The sequence below is a fragment of the Mastigoproctus giganteus genome, chromosome 10 (genome assembly GCF_048544385.1).
Source record: "Mastigoproctus giganteus isolate SK-2022 chromosome 10, ASM4854438v1, whole genome shotgun sequence".
NCBI classification, from domain to species: Eukaryota; Metazoa; Arthropoda; class Arachnida; order Uropygi; family Thelyphonidae; genus Mastigoproctus; species Mastigoproctus giganteus.
Window position 1 is genome coordinate 157,215,676 of NC_143584.1, and position 18,851 is coordinate 157,234,526.

Here is an 18,851-nt window from a genome sequence, read left to right on the forward strand (position 1 = left end):
CGATGGTCAGGCCACACCTAGAGTACTGTATACAGGTCTGGAGGCCTCATTTCAAGAAGGATGTAGAGCTGCTGGAACGAGTACAGAGAAGGGCAACACGATTAGTGAATGGAACAAAGGGGTGCTCTTACGAAGAAAGGCTTAAGTTTTGCAAATTACAGTGTCTGGAGACTAGGCACCAGCGAGGTGATCTGATAGAGGTGTATAAAGCCTTGAATGGTTTAAGCATGCTCAATGCTGATGGGATTCTTCCTCTAGCTCAGAAAAATCACCTGAGAGGGCATAAATTCAAATTCAGGAAAGACAGATGTAGGATAGACGTGCGGAAATTTGCCTTTAGCCAGCGGGTGGTTGGTTGGTGGAACAGACTTCCATCCCTTGTGGTGGAGGTTGATAGCCTAAATAAGTTTAAGGCTCAGCTGGACAGGTATTTTGAACGAACAGAGGGGTGAAGTGGAAGTGGTTTTTTTTTTTTTTTGGCTGATGCTGCATAAGCTTGCTTTCTTGCATCAAATGCCTCTACTAATGCTAAATGCTAAAAAGATTCAAGGCTTTCAGAATAAGCTAGATTTGTGGATACAATGCATTGTAAACGGGTCGTTAATGATGTTCCCAACTGTATGGTTGCTTGCTGCTGGTAATAAAGTGGTGATGGACTTCAATAAAGAACATTTAGATAACCTGAAGCAGAAGTTTAAGGATTATTTTGGAGAGAGCATTGAAGATTTCGACTGGGTTCGTGATTAATTTGTTGCAGATGCAAAATCTCTTCCAATGAATGTACAAGAGGAACTAATAGATCTAAAGGTAGACAGAACACTGCAGTTAAAACATTGTGAAGTGCAGTTGGACACATTTTGGTTGTCAATAAGGAAAGAATACCTGACTAGCTCCGAAATAGCAATTAATATGTTATTACCATTTTCAACTACATATTTGTGTGAACTGGGCTTTAGGACCCTGACTGAAATTATAACATCAAAGAGGGAGAGACTCAGACCCATTGATGAAGAAATGAGGCTTGCATTGTCAACAATTCCACCACACATCAACCATCTGTTTTCAACAAAGCAGGCACAAGTATTACATTAAAGGTATGCATAAAATGTTAATATATGCACGAGTCAATTTCTGTTGGAACAATAATAATTGATTCTATTGCGACTTATAGCATATTTATATTAGCATTGCTGTAAACTATGCTTTTTTGGGGATTAACATTTTGATGTGCCGTATTGTGTCATGGATAACTTAAGGTGTGCAACGAAGAGAAAATGTTGCAGAACACTGCTTTAGAGTGATTAAATACCATCCAGTACAGTGCTCTGAGAGTTTCTCTAGGGGCTTTCAGAACCTCCCCAGTTCAGAGCCTTTACACTGAAGAGCCCTTACATCTTTGGTGGAAAACATTACTTTTGATGTATGCCACAAAAATCTTCAGTCTTCCCTTTCATCCTAGTTGGAGATGCCTGTACAATACCAAATGGGAGTCATTTTACAATAGTAAACCAAATAAAAACAGACCTGCTGCACTTAGACTTAAAGAACTGACTCAAACATGGAACATAGAGAAATTGGCAATATACATCAGGAAATGACACCGCCTGATCCACCATGGACAAATATCTCAGCAATTTACGATGACTATTTTCAACAGTGGGGAAAGAACACCTTGTCTCCCTTCAATATTGCACAGTTACATGAAACTCACTCTGCTTCTAATTCACAGGCCTGTAAGATTTACACAGACAGATCAAAAACTGAGACCCAAGTAGGTGCTGCGGAAATCTTCCCATCATTCACCACTTCTGTCTCATTACTTGTACAATGCAGTATCTTCACTGCTGAGCTTTATGCTATAAACTTGGCTCTAGATCACATTACTCAACTTCTAATTTCGTCTGCCTTAATATATACTGACTCGCTCAGTGCTGTCTATGCCATAAATAATCAGGGCTGCTGCGACCCTGTGAGCCACTAGTAAGTGAAATCAAATTTGATGCCTCAAAATATTTCGATTAAAAAATAAAAAAAAGGCATAAATAATTATTATTAATTTATTGAAAAAGAAAAGAATTACAACAAATCTCGCATATATAATATAATGAAACAACAAACAAAAAAAGAACAAAATTATTCTGAAATTCTGGAAATAAACTTTAAATTCTACATTGCAGTAATCATACTTTATCGCAATAATAAAAAAAAAAGGAAAATTATAATGTTAAAAAATTATGCAAGTTTATGTTTCCTTGCTGCAAAAGATCATTTTCTATTGAAATTATTGCCAAATTAGAGAGTCATTGTTGAGCATTGTCAATCGTACATAATTTTTGAATAATTTTGAAAAATCCATTCACCTGAGGCAACTGAAACTGGTAAAGCCAGAAAGGGTATTAATATTTATAGCAGCATATGAGGCCAGAAAGCAAGCTTATACAGCATCAACCAAAAAAAAAAGGGGGGGGGGAGGACCAATTTCCCATTCACCTTTCCATCTGCTTCAAAAGTTTGTCCAGTTCTTCCTTGAATTTATTTAAGCTATCAACTTCCACAATGACAAATGGAAGTTTGTTCCAGCAATCAACCACCCGCTGGCTAAATGGAAATTTCCGAACTATTCTATTCTACCACTGTCTTTCCTCAATTTGAATCTAAGCACACTCAGGTTTGTAATCTGAGCAAGAGGAAGAATCCCATCCGAATTGAACCTGCTCAACACATTCAACGCCTTATACACCTCAATCCGATCACCTCGCAGGCATCTAGTCTCCTGATGCTGCAATTTGCAGAACTTAAGCCTTCCTTGGTAAGACAGCCCCTTTGTTCCCCCTCATTTGCATAAATTCTTAATGCAACTGCTACATTTGGAAAAGTATCTTTAAACTTGTTTTTAAAAATATATTGTAACACTTCAGATGGAGTAATATTGTCTTTAATATAAATTTGAAGTACTGTTAAGTTCTTCAGTAATGCTAAACCATCAATATCAGACTCATAATGATCAATGTCACTTCATTTAATATTTGCAAAGATTTAAGAAATCGTTATATGACCATTTTTTTCAATTCAGAAATATTATAAAATACAGTCCATTCCAGTTACTTGGGACACATCGGGACTAGTGCATTTTGGCCCGATTAAGCGGCTGCCCCAATTATCCGAAGTTTCACGTAAATAGTTAAAAATACAATGTACCCCCCCCCCCTTTACAGTTGGTTCACTGTACAACTCTAAAGCGTTTAGGGCATAAGCCACAAGCTATGAAAGAGTCTAGACCATGTATAAATATAGTACAAGCACACCAGAAATACATAGCTATATCTGAATAAATCAGAATATTAGCAAAACAGCATCATTTTAAGTTATATCTCATATTGTGAATACCTTCACAACGAGTTGCCATGATATTGCACTACTTCGAATAAGTAACGCTTCACCTAAGGAGAAGACTAATGTTACTTATTCTAATAAACTAATTAGAAGACTGTCACTGTACAATCGAATCATGTTACGACAAACTCAACATAGTAAGGTACCATTCACTATACAATGTGCAGTAAGCGCCGGTCATTGTGATCACATTTGTGAATTGAATTTTAATTCTATTAAAATGACTGTAAATAGGAGGAATATTATCCACAGGCTATAAAAGCAAAGATATATTAAGCACAAATTTACTCTTTATTACCTTACCAATTAAAAAATTAAATGATACATGAAAATTGGAAGAATATGCGTGATAATCGGAATAATTAATACGTATACTAACTAGTTGACATTTCTGTTCACTGACATTTGTGGGTGTGGGTTCAAATTTAAAACAGTAAAAAGATAAGCAGTCAGTAACAAAGAACAAGGCACACACAAATTGCAAGTAACATAATATGCACAAGTGAGAACGGAGTAACGAGTTACAAAGCTTTAAAAATAGGAACGAAGAGAAGATGTGAAAATTAATTTTTTTATATGATTGAAGATTTCATGGAAGTGTAAACACATTTCACCATAATAATCCACAGAATTCCAGCTGTCGGTATTATTGCAAATTCAGTAAGATCGAGTTTACTGTCCATTTATGATAACTTTTTCTAACAGAAAAGCCCAATAAACAGGTGGCTGCTAATTGTTTTTATTTTTTTTATGGTTGTGACCTCCAGAATTTCGACCGAACCACATGGTACCGTCGGAGACAATTGTAGAGTAATCTCCAGTGCTGTGGTCTCCTGCCCCAATTAAACGGCTTGTTGTCCCAATTAAGCGAAGTAAACTCTGGCTATTTTCTCGATTGGTTTCTGTTTTTTAAGATCTGCCCCGATTAACTGGTGGCCCAAATAACCGGAATCCACGGTATTTTAAATATTTCTACATGTTCTTTCATATTTCTGAACCTTTCAGTTAAAATTGTTTTGTCCATAATTTGAAAGAAAAAAATAATTTTGAAATTTCGTTGTGGATTCTGGATATCTTCCTCTCTATTTTGATAATCGAAATGACATCTTTTCAATCTTTTCCTAACAGTGCTTACTTCTGGAAACTAAGCGGTAATGCCAATGATAGTAACTATATTATTAGCCAAATCGAGAATTTTTTGGAATGCTTCCTCTGTTCTATTTTCTTGAAAATATTCCGTGATTTCCCATTGGTAGGGGTGTAAGACAAGGATGTTCCATGTCTCCCATACTATTTGATTTATATGCAGAAGCAATGGTGAAAGAATTCAAAGAAGAGCTGAAAGGAGGTGTAAAAATAAAAGGGGAGAAGATAAAGACAATAAGGTTTGCAGATGACTAGATATATTGATTGCTAATAATGAAGAATTACAGAGCTCCTTGCTCCGTATAAGTAATAAAGGAGTAAAATATGAAGATTAACAGCAGTAAAACCAAGGTAACGTTAATTTCAGAGGCCAGGAAGAAGCAATGTAACATTAGATGGAATAATATTGGAACAGGTTAACAGATACAGGTACTTGGGAAGCATAATGACAGAAAATCAAAAAGCCTGGAAGAAATAATAACAAGAATTGCAATGGGCAAAGAGGCATTTAGTAATGGAAAAGAACTATTGAGAAGAAATTTCAAAAAGGAATTAAGAAAGCAAATGGTGAAAACATTAATATGGGCTGTTGTACTATATGGCTCCGAAACATGGACACTGGGAAAGAGGAGATTAGATGCCTAGAAGCTTTCGAGATGTGGGTGTAGAGGAGAATGGAAAGGGTGAAATGGGTGGACAGAGTTAGTAATGAGATTTTGAGGAAAGTAAAAGAGAGAGAACATTAGTAAAGAATTAAGGAGGAGACAAAATAACTTTACAGGACATGTATTGAGAAGAGAAAGCATGTAGAGGAAAGGGACTAAGGAGTAGATGTGTGGGAAGAGAAATGTTGGGAGGAGGAATAGAATTGGAATGATGGATTGGAGGATAAGAGGAAATTATGCAGGAATTAAAAGTATAGCGCAAGATAGAGAAGCATGGTGCCAGTGGAGCCCTGACCTGCCCGAGGGCAGAGAACTTGAAGAAAAAGAATATTTTATAACTGCAAAATATAAATATGAAACACAGTTCCAGATAAGCAACTTAACACGTCTGCAATTTCATGTACTGTATGATGGAAGTCGCATTGATCATCTGATTGTATAAAACCAATCAGATGACCATCGCGACTTCTGGGTATGTGGGACAGACAGTTGGTTAGGTTTCAAGAGTAACACTAAGTTGCAGAATGGTAATCCCTTTGGCTCATAATTCGTGCTTAGCAGCAACACTAATTGACTCAATTGCCTGAAGGCCAGAGGTTATACGTTCCCAGTAAAGTCTCTCGTAATCTGTTCATTATATGGAAATTTTCTTCATTCTACTGAAACTAATATAAATGTAATTTACCCAGGGGAATTTTTAAAAAATCGCTAAACAGAAAATTTCTCTATAAAGAAGTTCGTTAAACAGAGGTCCGACTTGTATATGTTAAAAATTTTTTTGGCACCCTCTTGAACTGCTGCCCGTAAGCGACGCTTACCTCTCCTACCCAATTGCGGCGACCCTGTAGATAGTAATATCAACTCCTCTCACCCTGTAATGAAACAAATCCATTCTAAATTACTTGCTTGTAATGAGTCAAACCAAACCGTGATATTCTGCTGGATTCCAGGACATTGTGGAATAACAGGAAATGAAACAGCAGATCTTGAAGCTAAACAACCAGATACTACTCTTTTGCAGACTTTTCAAACTCCATATACCGATTATAAACATATTTATCCATAAAGCGTGTTACAATAGCTGGTCATTAATCTGGAGAGGTTATCCTAGAAACAAACTATACCAAATAAAACCAGAACCAAAGCTGTGGCTCTCTAGTTTCTGGAAAAGCAGACGAGAAGAAACAATTTTAGGAAGGCTAAGTATTGGGCATACTCACCTCACTCACCTGTATCTATTAGCGAATGGGGGGGGGGAAAGATAAACCACAGCCATTATCAACCCACTGCAGGATGGAAGCCTCCTCAACAATTCATGCTGAGGGAAATGGACCATAATCTGCCATGCTGGTCCAGTGTGGATTGGCAGATTGACCATATTTAGCAGTCAGGGGCTTGAACCCTGGCCTACTCAAAGAGCATGTGCTACTGCACTCCTGCTCCTGACCACTCGGCTGTGGAAGCCTTAACTAATGACAGCACTCCCCAGTGTATATCAAGTCAAGTACAACTGACCATTTGTTAGTGGACTGTCACCACTTTCAAAATATCTGCTTAAATACCTTTAAATCAATTGCTAATACAGTCATCAATAAATTTATTGCAGATTATGGGAGATGATCCTAATAAAAAAGAACTATTTCCTTTCCTAAATCTGATAGGAATATATCAGAAAATATAGTTATTATTCATATTCACCATTAGAAAGACACAATATGGCCCTAGTAGCCTATGTGTCATTAAACTGAACAACATAGACATTGTTTCTGCTACATGCCTTTTCTATAGATACTTCCATGGGCACTGTTTTTCTGAGTTGGCATCTATAATTCCCGCTTTCTCTCTTCCAAACCAGTCCAAACATGTGCCACAGCCAGTTAGCATCCTTTAACTGTCCAACTTCAAACTCACAGAACCAACATTTCTCCTCCCACATTTATTCCTTCAACTTTGTTTTCTGGAACAACCTCCCTTCATACATATTTCTTAAAAATTACAACAGTTTTATGTCATTAAGTAACTTCTTTCATCTGCTTAACCTTCAACCCATGCCCAATACTAAATACTATAGGTTGTGGTCCATCTTATTCTTGTGGTTTTCATAAAAAAAAAAAAAATAGATATCATTTCCATGGTTTTCACATTTGTAATGGAATATGTGAGCTCTTTTGTGCCAATTTATGTATTATGTACAGCATAATGCTATTAGCAGAGTCAATAAGGATTCAGTGCTGGGCCCATTATTTATTATTTTTTTTAATGATATTGATGAAGGCATATTAGAGCTAATATCTAAGCTTACAAAGGTTGGAAGAACAGTTAATGAGAGTAACCAGAATAGTAAAATTAAGCAGATGGGCTGAGAAGTGGCAACTGAAGTTGATATTGACAAATGACAGATACAGGCAGTTCTCGCTTTACGAGTTCCCGGGTTTACAAGTTTTTTCCCCCCAAGTATCAAGTATCAACAAAATCGAAAATGTGAACATTAATTGCAAAAAAATGAATGTTAAACATTCATAAATACCGCATTCTAAACCATGTGCGTAGCTATACAATACAATGTACCCCGCTTTATGATATTAATCAGTTCCAGAGACACCATCGTATCGTTAAAATATCGTAATGTGAACCCAATAATACATTGTTTTTTGGTAATTCATTTCAAGATCTCGGAAGTTGAAATTTTCGCTGTATAACTAAGCTATTTATCTCTCTAAAATGTCATATTTAAGGTCACAAGCATGACCTTAAGGCCATGTAAAAGGTCATGAGCGTGGTTTGTAAATTGTATTAGTTACCAATTCAAATCATTAAAATGCACTGCACTTTCATCGTTATCATATGTTCCATTATAAGAATCAATTTTAAATGCCTTTTTGTGATACTTTTCTAAAGCACATTACTGGAGGTCATGACCATAAAATAATAAAAACAATTTGCACTTTCCGGTTTATTGGGCTTTTATGTTATTATGGTGAAATGTGTTTCCCCTTTACTGAAATCTTCAATCGTATAATAAACATAAATAAATTGTCAGAATCTTCTCTTCGTTCCTTTATTATTTGTATTTTTTTTTTAACTTGTTAAAACTTGTTAAACTTGTTAGTTGCAATTTGTTAACTTGTTAGTTGTAATTTGTGTGTTTGAATGCTTATGCATGCAATCGTGAAATTTATAATTAAAAGAGAAGATTATCTCGGAAACAAATGCCTCTTGAAACATTTCTGAAGAAAACGACTCCTTGTGCAACAACCAATGAGTGCCGAGCCAATAATGAGTGATCAATGAGTGTGAATTTAGTCAATGATGATGAGGAATAAAAATGTTTAACATTTTAAGTCTTAAATAATTCTCTATTATTATAATTTGCTTGATTTTACAGGCTACGTTTTCATTTCTTTCGATCAATCAATCATTGTTGAGAACGTAACCCCTATTTTTAACCTTATGTCTATGGGAAATGAATTGCCGCTTTACGAGCGCATGCTAGGAATGAATTAACTCATAAATTTGAGAACTACCTGTACTTCATATGGGGAGCAGTAATCCCAAATTAATGTACCATCTGTGTAGTCACATATGAAGTTCTCTGAACAATGCAGACATGCTGCCAGGACAGCTCATGAGAATTTTAGTAATAGTCTTATAGTGCAATGAAGCCACTGGCTTTTGCTGCACTGGCTGGGGGAAAAAAAATGAATAGCTAAGAAAATACAAATTATTTGCTTCCCTTCTCACATAGGTACCTATTTAGTTCACCTTTGAATTTATTCAAACTGTTAGGCTCAACTACTGTGAAGGCAATCTGTTCCAGCAATCAATGACTCACTGGCTAAAAGAAAACTTCCTACAATGTAGTCTAAATCTCTTCCCCTGTAATTTGAATTTATGTCCCAGAGTTCTGGAATTTTCTATAACAGTGAAAATTCTGCCTTTGTTCATTTTACCAACCTCAATCAGGTCACCTCTGAGGTGCCTAGTTGCCGAGCTCTGTAGCCCACGTATACGAAGTCTTTCCTCATATGTTTGCCCTTTTACTGATCTCCCAATGCAAGTTGCCTGTCTTTGGACCCTTTCAAGAAGCTCAATGTCTTTTTTTCAAATGAGGTCTCCATACTTGAACACAGAATTCCAATTGTGGTCTTACAATTGTCTTATTTTGTTAATGATATACAGGTATATTGCATGGGTAATAAGGTGATTGCTTATACTATTGCCATTGTATAAGCCAGGAGTGGCCTACTTAATTTGTGATGCGATCTACTTTTTTCCTTCAAAATGTGCCACTATCTACCATCTCAAAAATTACATTGCACAAGGTACACAAATTGAGGGATGACTGTATATTTCAAATTCGTCGTGATCGAACAAAATTAAATATGCGATCGACTCGTTGGCCACCCCTGGTATAAGCAATAGTCAGGCTGCATCTTGAATACTGCATACAAGTCTGGAGGCCTCATTTTAGGAAGGATTTGGTTCTGTTGGAATGGGTGCAGAGAAGAGCAATGTGATTAGTGAGAGGAACAAAAGGAATTTTCTTACCAGAAGGGCTTCAGTTCTGCAATGCAGTGTTTAGATAGTAGGCACCTGTGAGATCTGTTAGAGGTTGTTTAAGGTTTTGAATGGATTTAGTAAGCTCAGTGCTGATAAAATCCTTCCTCTTTCCCAGATTAATATCATTAAGAGTAAAGTTTTCTGCTAGATGCATCATTCTCATATTGTGAAGCAAGTCAGTCTGGTTGTCAGATCCTACATTTGTGACATGATGGTCTGTTCTGGATAGTTACCTATCCAGAACAGACCATCTGGGTCACTGTTCATTTATAATGGTACATAACACGTAACTAGCAGCATACTCTTTAGCAGGACTCTTTATTTTAATTGTAAGACAAGACAGCGATTATACACTTCTAAGTATGAGATTTATGCATCTTACAGTAAACTTAGTTAGCCTTCAGTCACATACAACTGAGGCTTTTGTCAACTCAGTAATCCAGGGGCTCACATCTGGTGAGTATGGGCTTAGCACACCCAGGGTCCTGAGCTGGCTGGATATCATCATTCTTTCTTGGTGATTCCCATCTACTTCTGACACACACACACACTCTCTCTCTCTCTCTCTCTCTCTCTCTCTCTCTCTCTCTCTCTCTCTCTGTAACTCGGATTTTTTTTTTTTTTTTTTTTTTGGCTGGTGCAGCATAAGCCTCAGGCTTCCTTGCACTATGTGGCTAGTAATAATAATAACTGACATATAAGGAAACTTCCCATAAAATTTATTTTAGACATTCAGGATATTTTTCAGTGACAGTATCTGTGCTGCAAAATAAAATAAATACTTGTACTGATTTAATGTCTTGAATCTTTAAGAAATGAAACAGATAAAACAGAAATTCTCTATTTCTCTTTGAAAATAAGAATGACAACAGATCCACAGTTATTGAGAAGTTCATGAATTATCCAAATACCTGAAATTTATCCCAAGGAATAGTCACACCTCAAGATGAATTTCAAGTTCCACAGGCATCCTTGGAAAACTTGTAAATATATATATATAAATATATATATATATATATATATATATATATTTTTTTTTTAAGTTATAGGATGAGTTTGTTGTGGTGGGGGAGGGGGGGGGGGAAGGAATGCTGAGAAACTGAAATTTTAGTTCACTGCTATAGGTGTGTGGCTAATATCTCTTATTGGTCATATGGATAAATATTTTGGAGTTTATATAACAGAAATATTTTAGAATGAGTGAAATGTATTAGCTCCTCTTTTTTAATTAAATATTTAAATTGGATATTAGAAGATGCCATTTTTTGATTTTGATATGAAATACAAGCCCTTTATGTGTTATTTATTTTGAATGCAGAATTTCATTTTCAGTTATTTTATAAATTTGTGTTATTCCTAAATTATATGTCATTTCAAGAAAGGTAGAGAATTTATTTTTCCAAATATTCTCAATAATGCAAAAATCTTTTTCTTTTACAGGGGTGTATCATTATCATTAGCAATTTCCTCTGCATTACTGGTTATAATATGTGGAAGAAACATTTCTTCTCACTACCATCAGACACAAGCTATTTATAATGCTTTTGTGAGGTATGACAAAGTTCTCTCACAAAATTTTATACTGTCTTTCTTAATGATAATTAAAAATATTGTGCAATATTTATTATTATTCAGTGTTGTAAGTTTAAAAAAAAGTAATAATAAGTTGTCATTAAATAAGAATGGAATTTATTCTAAATTGTTTAGGAAAACATAATAACATTTTGTGTGTGTGATACATTCATGTGTTTTTGAAAAATGAATCAAAAAGAGTCCCTCCAATGATATATTTTATTCACATCAGGCATGGCTGAATGCTTGAGACACTAACAATTTACCATTTTGCCACTATTTTTATTAATTAATAAATCAATCATTACTTTATAAGTAATGCTTTATTTTTCCATTAGCTTTGCAGTTTTGCATGTATTCTTTTCTCATTGACTTATTTTAATTTTTCTGTCTCTTATTCTAATACATTGCATGCATATCCCACTTTTCTTTTCCTTTTTTTTTTTTTTTTTTTTTTTGCCATTTCAAAACAGTTTGGACAGACATGTCAACATTCTCTTTCATGAAATAGCATATTCTGCTTCCACACAGGCTGGTCTGGTCTAACTGTGCACTGACTCTAAATGAAAATTTTTAAAAATCCTAAAGGACAGCTACAAAAAATATTTGAAATAACATCATATTTTTAATATTATCCATACAAAAAAGTTTGCTGTCAGTCCACTACTGAATTTACACTTTACCGATAATCTAATAGCCTGAAAGTTTACTCAATACAAGGCATTCTTGAATTTGGACTTTTTTGGACTGACAACTCTTTCCACTTGAATTTTAACTCATTCTTACCAAATAATTTTCTTGTAAATGGACTTTATAATGCTAAATAACACCACTTGTAACTTAATCTTATACTTATAATCATTTCAATGATCTTGATAATTAGCATGTTTATGACTTCATTATATATAATTTAACACAATTTATTCTGAATTGAGAGTATTGGCAGCTGCCCATAATATGGTATCTTTGCTTATCTTGTGGGACCACTTCATGTGCTCCTTGCCTTGAACTTGGCACTCAGTACAACATACCGAGCATGAAGTATTGTCACCAGGAATAATTGAATTCAGGTGTGAGACAGAATAATGACCCCCAGCTCATTTTACATGGAGCATAATCCTCTGCTTGGCTTGGATGAAAATGGGACCACATCCCCTGCACCCTCTAGTATGTATTGTTCCTGCAGATGAGAAATAGGTATTGAAGGAACTTAAAATGTATTCTGCCCATTGCTGTCAATCAACTCTGAGTTTGAGGGAGATTTCAGTATTATCCAAACTAACAATATGAGCTAAGATTTCTGTATTGACACTTGCCTGATACACTCCTTAACCTGTAGGTCGGACTACCAGACTTTTGTTTCCACGTCGAACAATTCTTTTGGCCATTACTTGTCCTTATATGGCTCTAGTCTCAGACTGCCTCATTTCATATCTTGTTTGTTCCAAAAATGGATGGATCGATCTTCGTTGCCCACCTGTCTGTCTACTCTATTAATAGAGCTGCTAAATTTTTGAATGGGCTTTCATTTGTATATGTAGATGTCAAACATAGATCAAACCTTACAGATCATAAGTTGTGTTATGATTTATACTACCATAATTCCTATTCCACCCAACTTAGTTATCTAACCAAACCATAGCCAAATTAATCTGAGATTAATAACTATTTATAAATTTACCACTAGCATGTTGCACAGCTATTTCTAAGTGTTTTTTTATCTGCTCTTAAATTCTGATTTAATTAATATAATAATTAATCCCCCCCCAGTGTGTTCCAAACCTTCTCCCAAATAGCCAAGTGCTAAAATTAATTCTAACAAAGTGTACAATTTCTGTGAACACACAAATTTTTTTCTTATCAACTTCAATAGTAATATACTATTTTTTTTTTTCTTTTCTTTTTTGCTTTAGAACACAACAGTTTCCTTTGTCCAATGTGCATACCCAAGCAGATTGGTGGTGGTGGATACATACAGATTTCTTGGATAATTTCTTTGGAGATTACAGATATCAAAAGTCTCAGAATATAAACTGTCAAACCTGCCTTTCTACAGGTAGTATTCCAGTTGGAAATTTGAGCCTAAGGCAGTTTAGAGTGACTTCAAAGCCGTGCTCAGGACTATTAGAGCCATACTCTTTCATGAACTGCATTCCAGATTATTCTTGGTCAACTAAGGAAAGCAACCGTGGTTATAATAGAAAAACTAATAATACTGCAGAGAAACTTGGCTCTGACTTAAAGAGACAATCATTATGGGGTGAACATGGTTTCTATAATGGAGATGACTTTATTGTTCACCTCAGCAGTGACAGGTATAATTTTTTTAATCATTGTCATTTTTGGTAGCTCTTTATAAGTAGAATATATTTTTATTCACATTTAACTCTCTTATTACTTAAGAATTTTTGAGAAAACCTGTGTTATAACAAATTTTGCCTCTGATGAGTCACGTTAACTCTTCATATGAAAAAACTTTATTACTTAAGAACTGTAGTATACTTTATTTTAAAGTTTTTCTAGATCTATTTGAACAGAAATATCCTTATTTCTGTTTAAATCTTATGTGCTGCCCTACATAAGACACTATACATGATTACCTTGAATACGTGCAATGTAACCTTTCAATGGAGAAGTCCCATTCTGTAGTCCTCTGTCGTGCAGTCATACCTTCCTGCTGGAAGGTATGACTGCACGACAGGTGCTGGCAACAGTGGCTGCAGTCATACCTTTCTGCAGCCAGCACCTGTGCACCATGATGGCCCATATTTTTCCACTACATGACAAAGCAACCATACAGCCTCTCAAAGGCTGATAATCTGCCCTCTGTCAAAGTCACTGAGTTGCTGATATCAGTTTCAAATATGATGTCTCTGCTTCTCTACAATCTCTTTGCACTCTGAAGTAGTAGTAGTAGTAGTAGTAGTGGCACATGATGCAAGAAAGCAAGTGTAGGAGCTTATGCAGCATCAGCCAAAAAAAAAAAAAAAAAAAAAATCACACCATTCCCTCCAAATGCCTGTCCAGTTCCTCCTTAAATTTATTTAACTTATCAACTTCCACAACGACAGATGGAAGTTTGTTCCAGCAATTAACCACCCGCTGGCTAAAGGCAAATTTCCGCACATCTATTCTACATCTGTCCTTTCTTAATTTGAACTTATGTCCCCGTAGGTTCGTAATCTGAACAAGTGGAAGGATCCCATCAGAATTCAGCATGCTCAACCCATTCAAGGCCTTATAGACCTCAATCAGATCACCGCGCAGGTGCCTAGTCTCGAGCCACTGCAATTTGCAGAACTTAAGCCTCTCTTGGTAAGAGAATCCCTTCATTCCCCTCACCAATCGTGTTGCTCTTCTCTATACACGCTCAAGCAAATCTACATCCTTCCTAAAATGAGGCCTCCAGACCTGTACGCAGTACTCAAGGCGTGGCCTGACCATTGCCTTATACAGAGGGACAATCACCTCCTTTTCCCTGCTAGCAAAATTCCTATATATCATTGACAAAACCCCATGACCCGCCCTAGCAGCCTGTCTGCACTGCTCAGAAAACTTCATATCTGACTGCACAATTACTCCCAGGTCTTTTTCATTTTCTACCACCTTAAGTGTAGTACCACACAGTTGGTACGTTTCTCTGGGGTTACTTCTACCCATATGCAGTACTTTGCATTTGTCAAGGTTGAACTTCAGTTGCCACTTCTTAGCCCATCTGCCCAAATTATCTAGATCCTGTTGCAGTAGCACACTGCCATTACTGTCATTAACAACCCTGCCAACCTTTGTGTCATCTGCAAACTTTTATATTTAATACAAACGACATTAAGCCTGATATACCTTCATCAATATCATTGATAAATACACAAAACAACAGTGGACCCAACACCAAACCCTGTGGGACTCCACTAATAACATTAGTCCACGAAGAGCAGCACCCATTGATTACCACCCTCTGTCTTCTCCCACTTAACCATCCTTTTATCCATTGTAGCAACTTACCCTTAATACCATTCTGCTCCAATTTGTACAGTAGTCTTCCATGCGCAACAGTGTCAAAAGCTTTCCTGAAATCCATGTATATGATATCAAAATTATTTTTTGCATCCAGTTCCTTTGTGACCACATCATAATAACCAATCAAATTTGTCAGACAAGACTTTCCCTTAACAAACCCATGCTGTGTTTGAATTATTGCTGCAGTCTTGTCTAGATGATCCTGCAATGCATCTTTAACCAGTGACTCCATTATTTTACCCGGAACAGAAGTTAAACTAACTGGTCTGTAATTACTCGTGTCACCCTTCGATCCACCTTTGTGAATTGGGGACACATTTGCACATCTCCAGTCCGTGGGAACCTCCCCTGAGTCCAAGGATGCTCTCATAATTATGGCTAAGGGTTTGCTTAGTTGCTTTGCCGCCTCCTTTAAAATAACTGGATAGATCCCATCCACCCCAGGTGCCTTTCTTATGTTTAACTTCAACAATTTCTCCTCCACTTTGCTCTCAGTTATTACAAAATCATTAAGCACACTGCTACAATTTGATAACCTTCCATTTTCAAACTGTAATAATTCCTCACGTGTGAATGTAGATGCAAAATACTCATTCAGTTTGTTTGCTATCTGAGCAGGATCATCAACAGTCGAACCATCGATGTCAAGTGGACCAATCATATTAATCCCCTTCCTTTTAGAGTTTATATAAGTAAAGAAATCCTTGCTGTTTTTCTTAGCATCTTTTGCCAAAGATTTCTCGTAATCCGCCTTCGCCTGCCGAACCTCCTTTATGACCTGATTACAGACTAGCTTATATCTGCCACAGGCTTTTGCGTCACCTGATAATTTATATGCATCCCATGCATTTTTCTTCTCTGTCACGAGTCTCATTAGTTCATTTGATAACCATTTAGGCCTAAACCTTGAACGATATTTCTTAATCGGTATATAAAGTCTAGTAGCTTCCACGATTAATTCCTTGAATGCTTCCCACTTAGAATTTACTGTTTGTAACATCGTCAGTTGATCCCACTGTACAGAATTTAAAAACTGTCTGAGACCACTGTACTCCCCTTTACGGAAGCAAAAACCCTTTCCTTTACCCCTGACGGTAGTTACCTCTTTGAGTAAATCCCACTTCAGCACACTGTGATCACTGCCACCTAGTGGTTCCTTTATCTGCAAATTCTTAATACACGAATGATCACTGCTGATAACCAGATCAAGAGTGTTACTTTCTCTGGTTGCCTCTCGAACATGCTGCTGCAGAAAACAATCATCCAATAAATCCACAAAAGTCTGACTAGTGTGTGAGTGGCCAACCCACAAGTTCCAGTCAATATCTGGGAAGTTAAAATCCCCCATTATAAGACATTCTGATTTACTGGCCCACTCTATTTCTCTGTACAATTGTTCATTGTACTCATTCGAGTCATTAGGCCTATAACACACTCCTACTCTTATTTATAGTCGAAATAGTCGAAACAGTACTCTTTCTGTAATTTTATTTATGGTAAAATCTTGTTTCAATATAAGACCTCAAAAATTTTACTTAAAAAAATAGCCAGAAAGGCTTTATCTTGTTCACTGAAATTTTAAATTGTATCAATTAGTGGTTTTAGAATCAGCTGAGTGAATTGGCTGCTTTCATCACATATCAAAATGTTTGTAGGAAAATGAATTTGTTACCAAATGAAATTCTAGAACTGCTGAAGGAATTACCCATGATGTTTTGAAAGTGTTTTTAGCAGTCTTTCTTTTTTGAACTATTAAAATTGTAAGACAGGTGCTTTTAAGAGTGTGAAAATACTGCCATTTTTTTCTTCAGACAATCTGCAGAGAGACAGCTAAAGCAGCTGGAAGATGCAAAATGGCTTGATAGTTATTCCAGAGCTGTAACAGTTGAGTTCTTGCTTTTTAACCCAACATTTTCTTTGTTCACGTAAGTAAAGATTTCTTATTTTCCTCAATAATTGTTTATTTTATTTGCCACACCTTCACTCTTTATATGTCATTTGCTGTACTATATTCATTTTTTTATAGCATCAACTTCCTGTGTAATAGTAAGAGTAGGCAAAAACAAAAATGAGGGTTTATCCAAGATAAAGTAAACTTGCCTAATGGACAAAAACAAAAGATTTTCTCTATTTTAATTTTATTTCCTATTAGCTCCTGCTAAGTTTTAAGAAACAATTAAATTGTCTTCTGGTTCATCTCTTAATTTTAAGGACTTGAATGTCAAATGTAAATTTCAAGGCATCAGCTCTCTCTAAAGTCTTTCCATGAAAGCTTTCATGGTATAATGAGACGTATCATTCAACATTGATAAGATGCAATAATCTACTCCACACTTCAGTGTAATTGCAATTGTTATACCTTTGACATACATTGAAAGGACAGAATTCATGGGGTACCTGGATCCTGGGCAACACGGCGCTGTCACACCGCTTGGGAGGTATATAGGTACAATGCATTCACGTAGACAGTAATTCGATGTCAGTATGGATAAATGTTGGAGTTAACAACTTTGAAAGTGGGATGATCGTGGATGCCCGATGCATGGGTCACTCTATTGCGCAGGTGGAATTGCACTAACCCCGTTCGACAGTATCGGGAATACAGTCTGTCCTCGTATAGCACGATAGTTGTGTTCCTAGAAACCCTCGTGCAATGCAAAATCGTGCAATATAAACAACAGGCCCTATGGGAAAAGTGGGGTTAGGTGCCGACCACCCAAGATTGAACACACATTTGGAACCAAAACATTACCAAACACAATAAATAATCGGGTAATTTTAATCGTTATAAAATACTTACGTATTTTATAACGATTAAAATACGTAATAAAAATAATATAATATTATTTTTATTATAATATAATAAATAATAAAAAATATTTATTTTTTTATTATATTATAATAAAGTATTTTTAGTATTTTTTAATACTAAAAAAGTATTTTTTACGAATAAAATACGTATTTTATTCGTAAAAAATTTATTATATTAAATAAAATAGTCGTAATAAAATTTAATACGTAAGTCGTAATAAAATGCTTACGTATTTTATTACGACTATTACGTAATAAAATATTGCTAATGCTTTTGCTTCTATCGTAAGCAAACTTGTTTTTTTTTTTATTTTCTATCCAAACAGATAGAAAATCGAAAAACAGATAGAAAAGACAGCCGTTCCATCTCTTCCAATTCTTGTGTCTTAATCTAATGGGTTTTAATTACACTTTGAGTTGTTCCCGCTATGAAAGTTGTTTTTATTTTCTCCGCATTCTTTGTAATTTTCGGCGTTGCCTCATTTAGGTCTGAAGCACGTGCAATATCACATGGTCTTTCATTTCGCTCAAAGCGTTTCACAATTTCATATTTTTTCTCTATCGACAGAAGCGGACTGACCATAAGCCTTACGGGGGAAACCACGGTGGGCCGGAGGCCGGTGTGATTTTGGCCATAAACCGTAGTATGAGGCAACTACAAATTTTCCCGGGTAAGAATTTTTGACC

General features: G+C 35.8%; 1 protein-coding gene across 1 annotated transcript in view; it reads left to right on the forward strand.

Moving 5' to 3' along the window:
- The window catches only part of LOC150079403 (polycystin-1-like protein 1), a 445,550-nt gene that overhangs the window by 358,917 nt on the left and 67,782 nt on the right, over positions 1-18,851 (forward strand). The window contains exons 34-36 of the mRNA XM_090383053.1: positions 11,205-11,315; positions 13,250-13,651; positions 17,165-17,278. Coding sequence (XP_090239179.1) covers positions 11,205-11,315; positions 13,250-13,651; positions 17,165-17,278 — 627 coding nt within the window. The remainder of the gene's footprint in view (positions 1-11,204; positions 11,316-13,249; positions 13,652-17,164; positions 17,279-18,851) is intronic.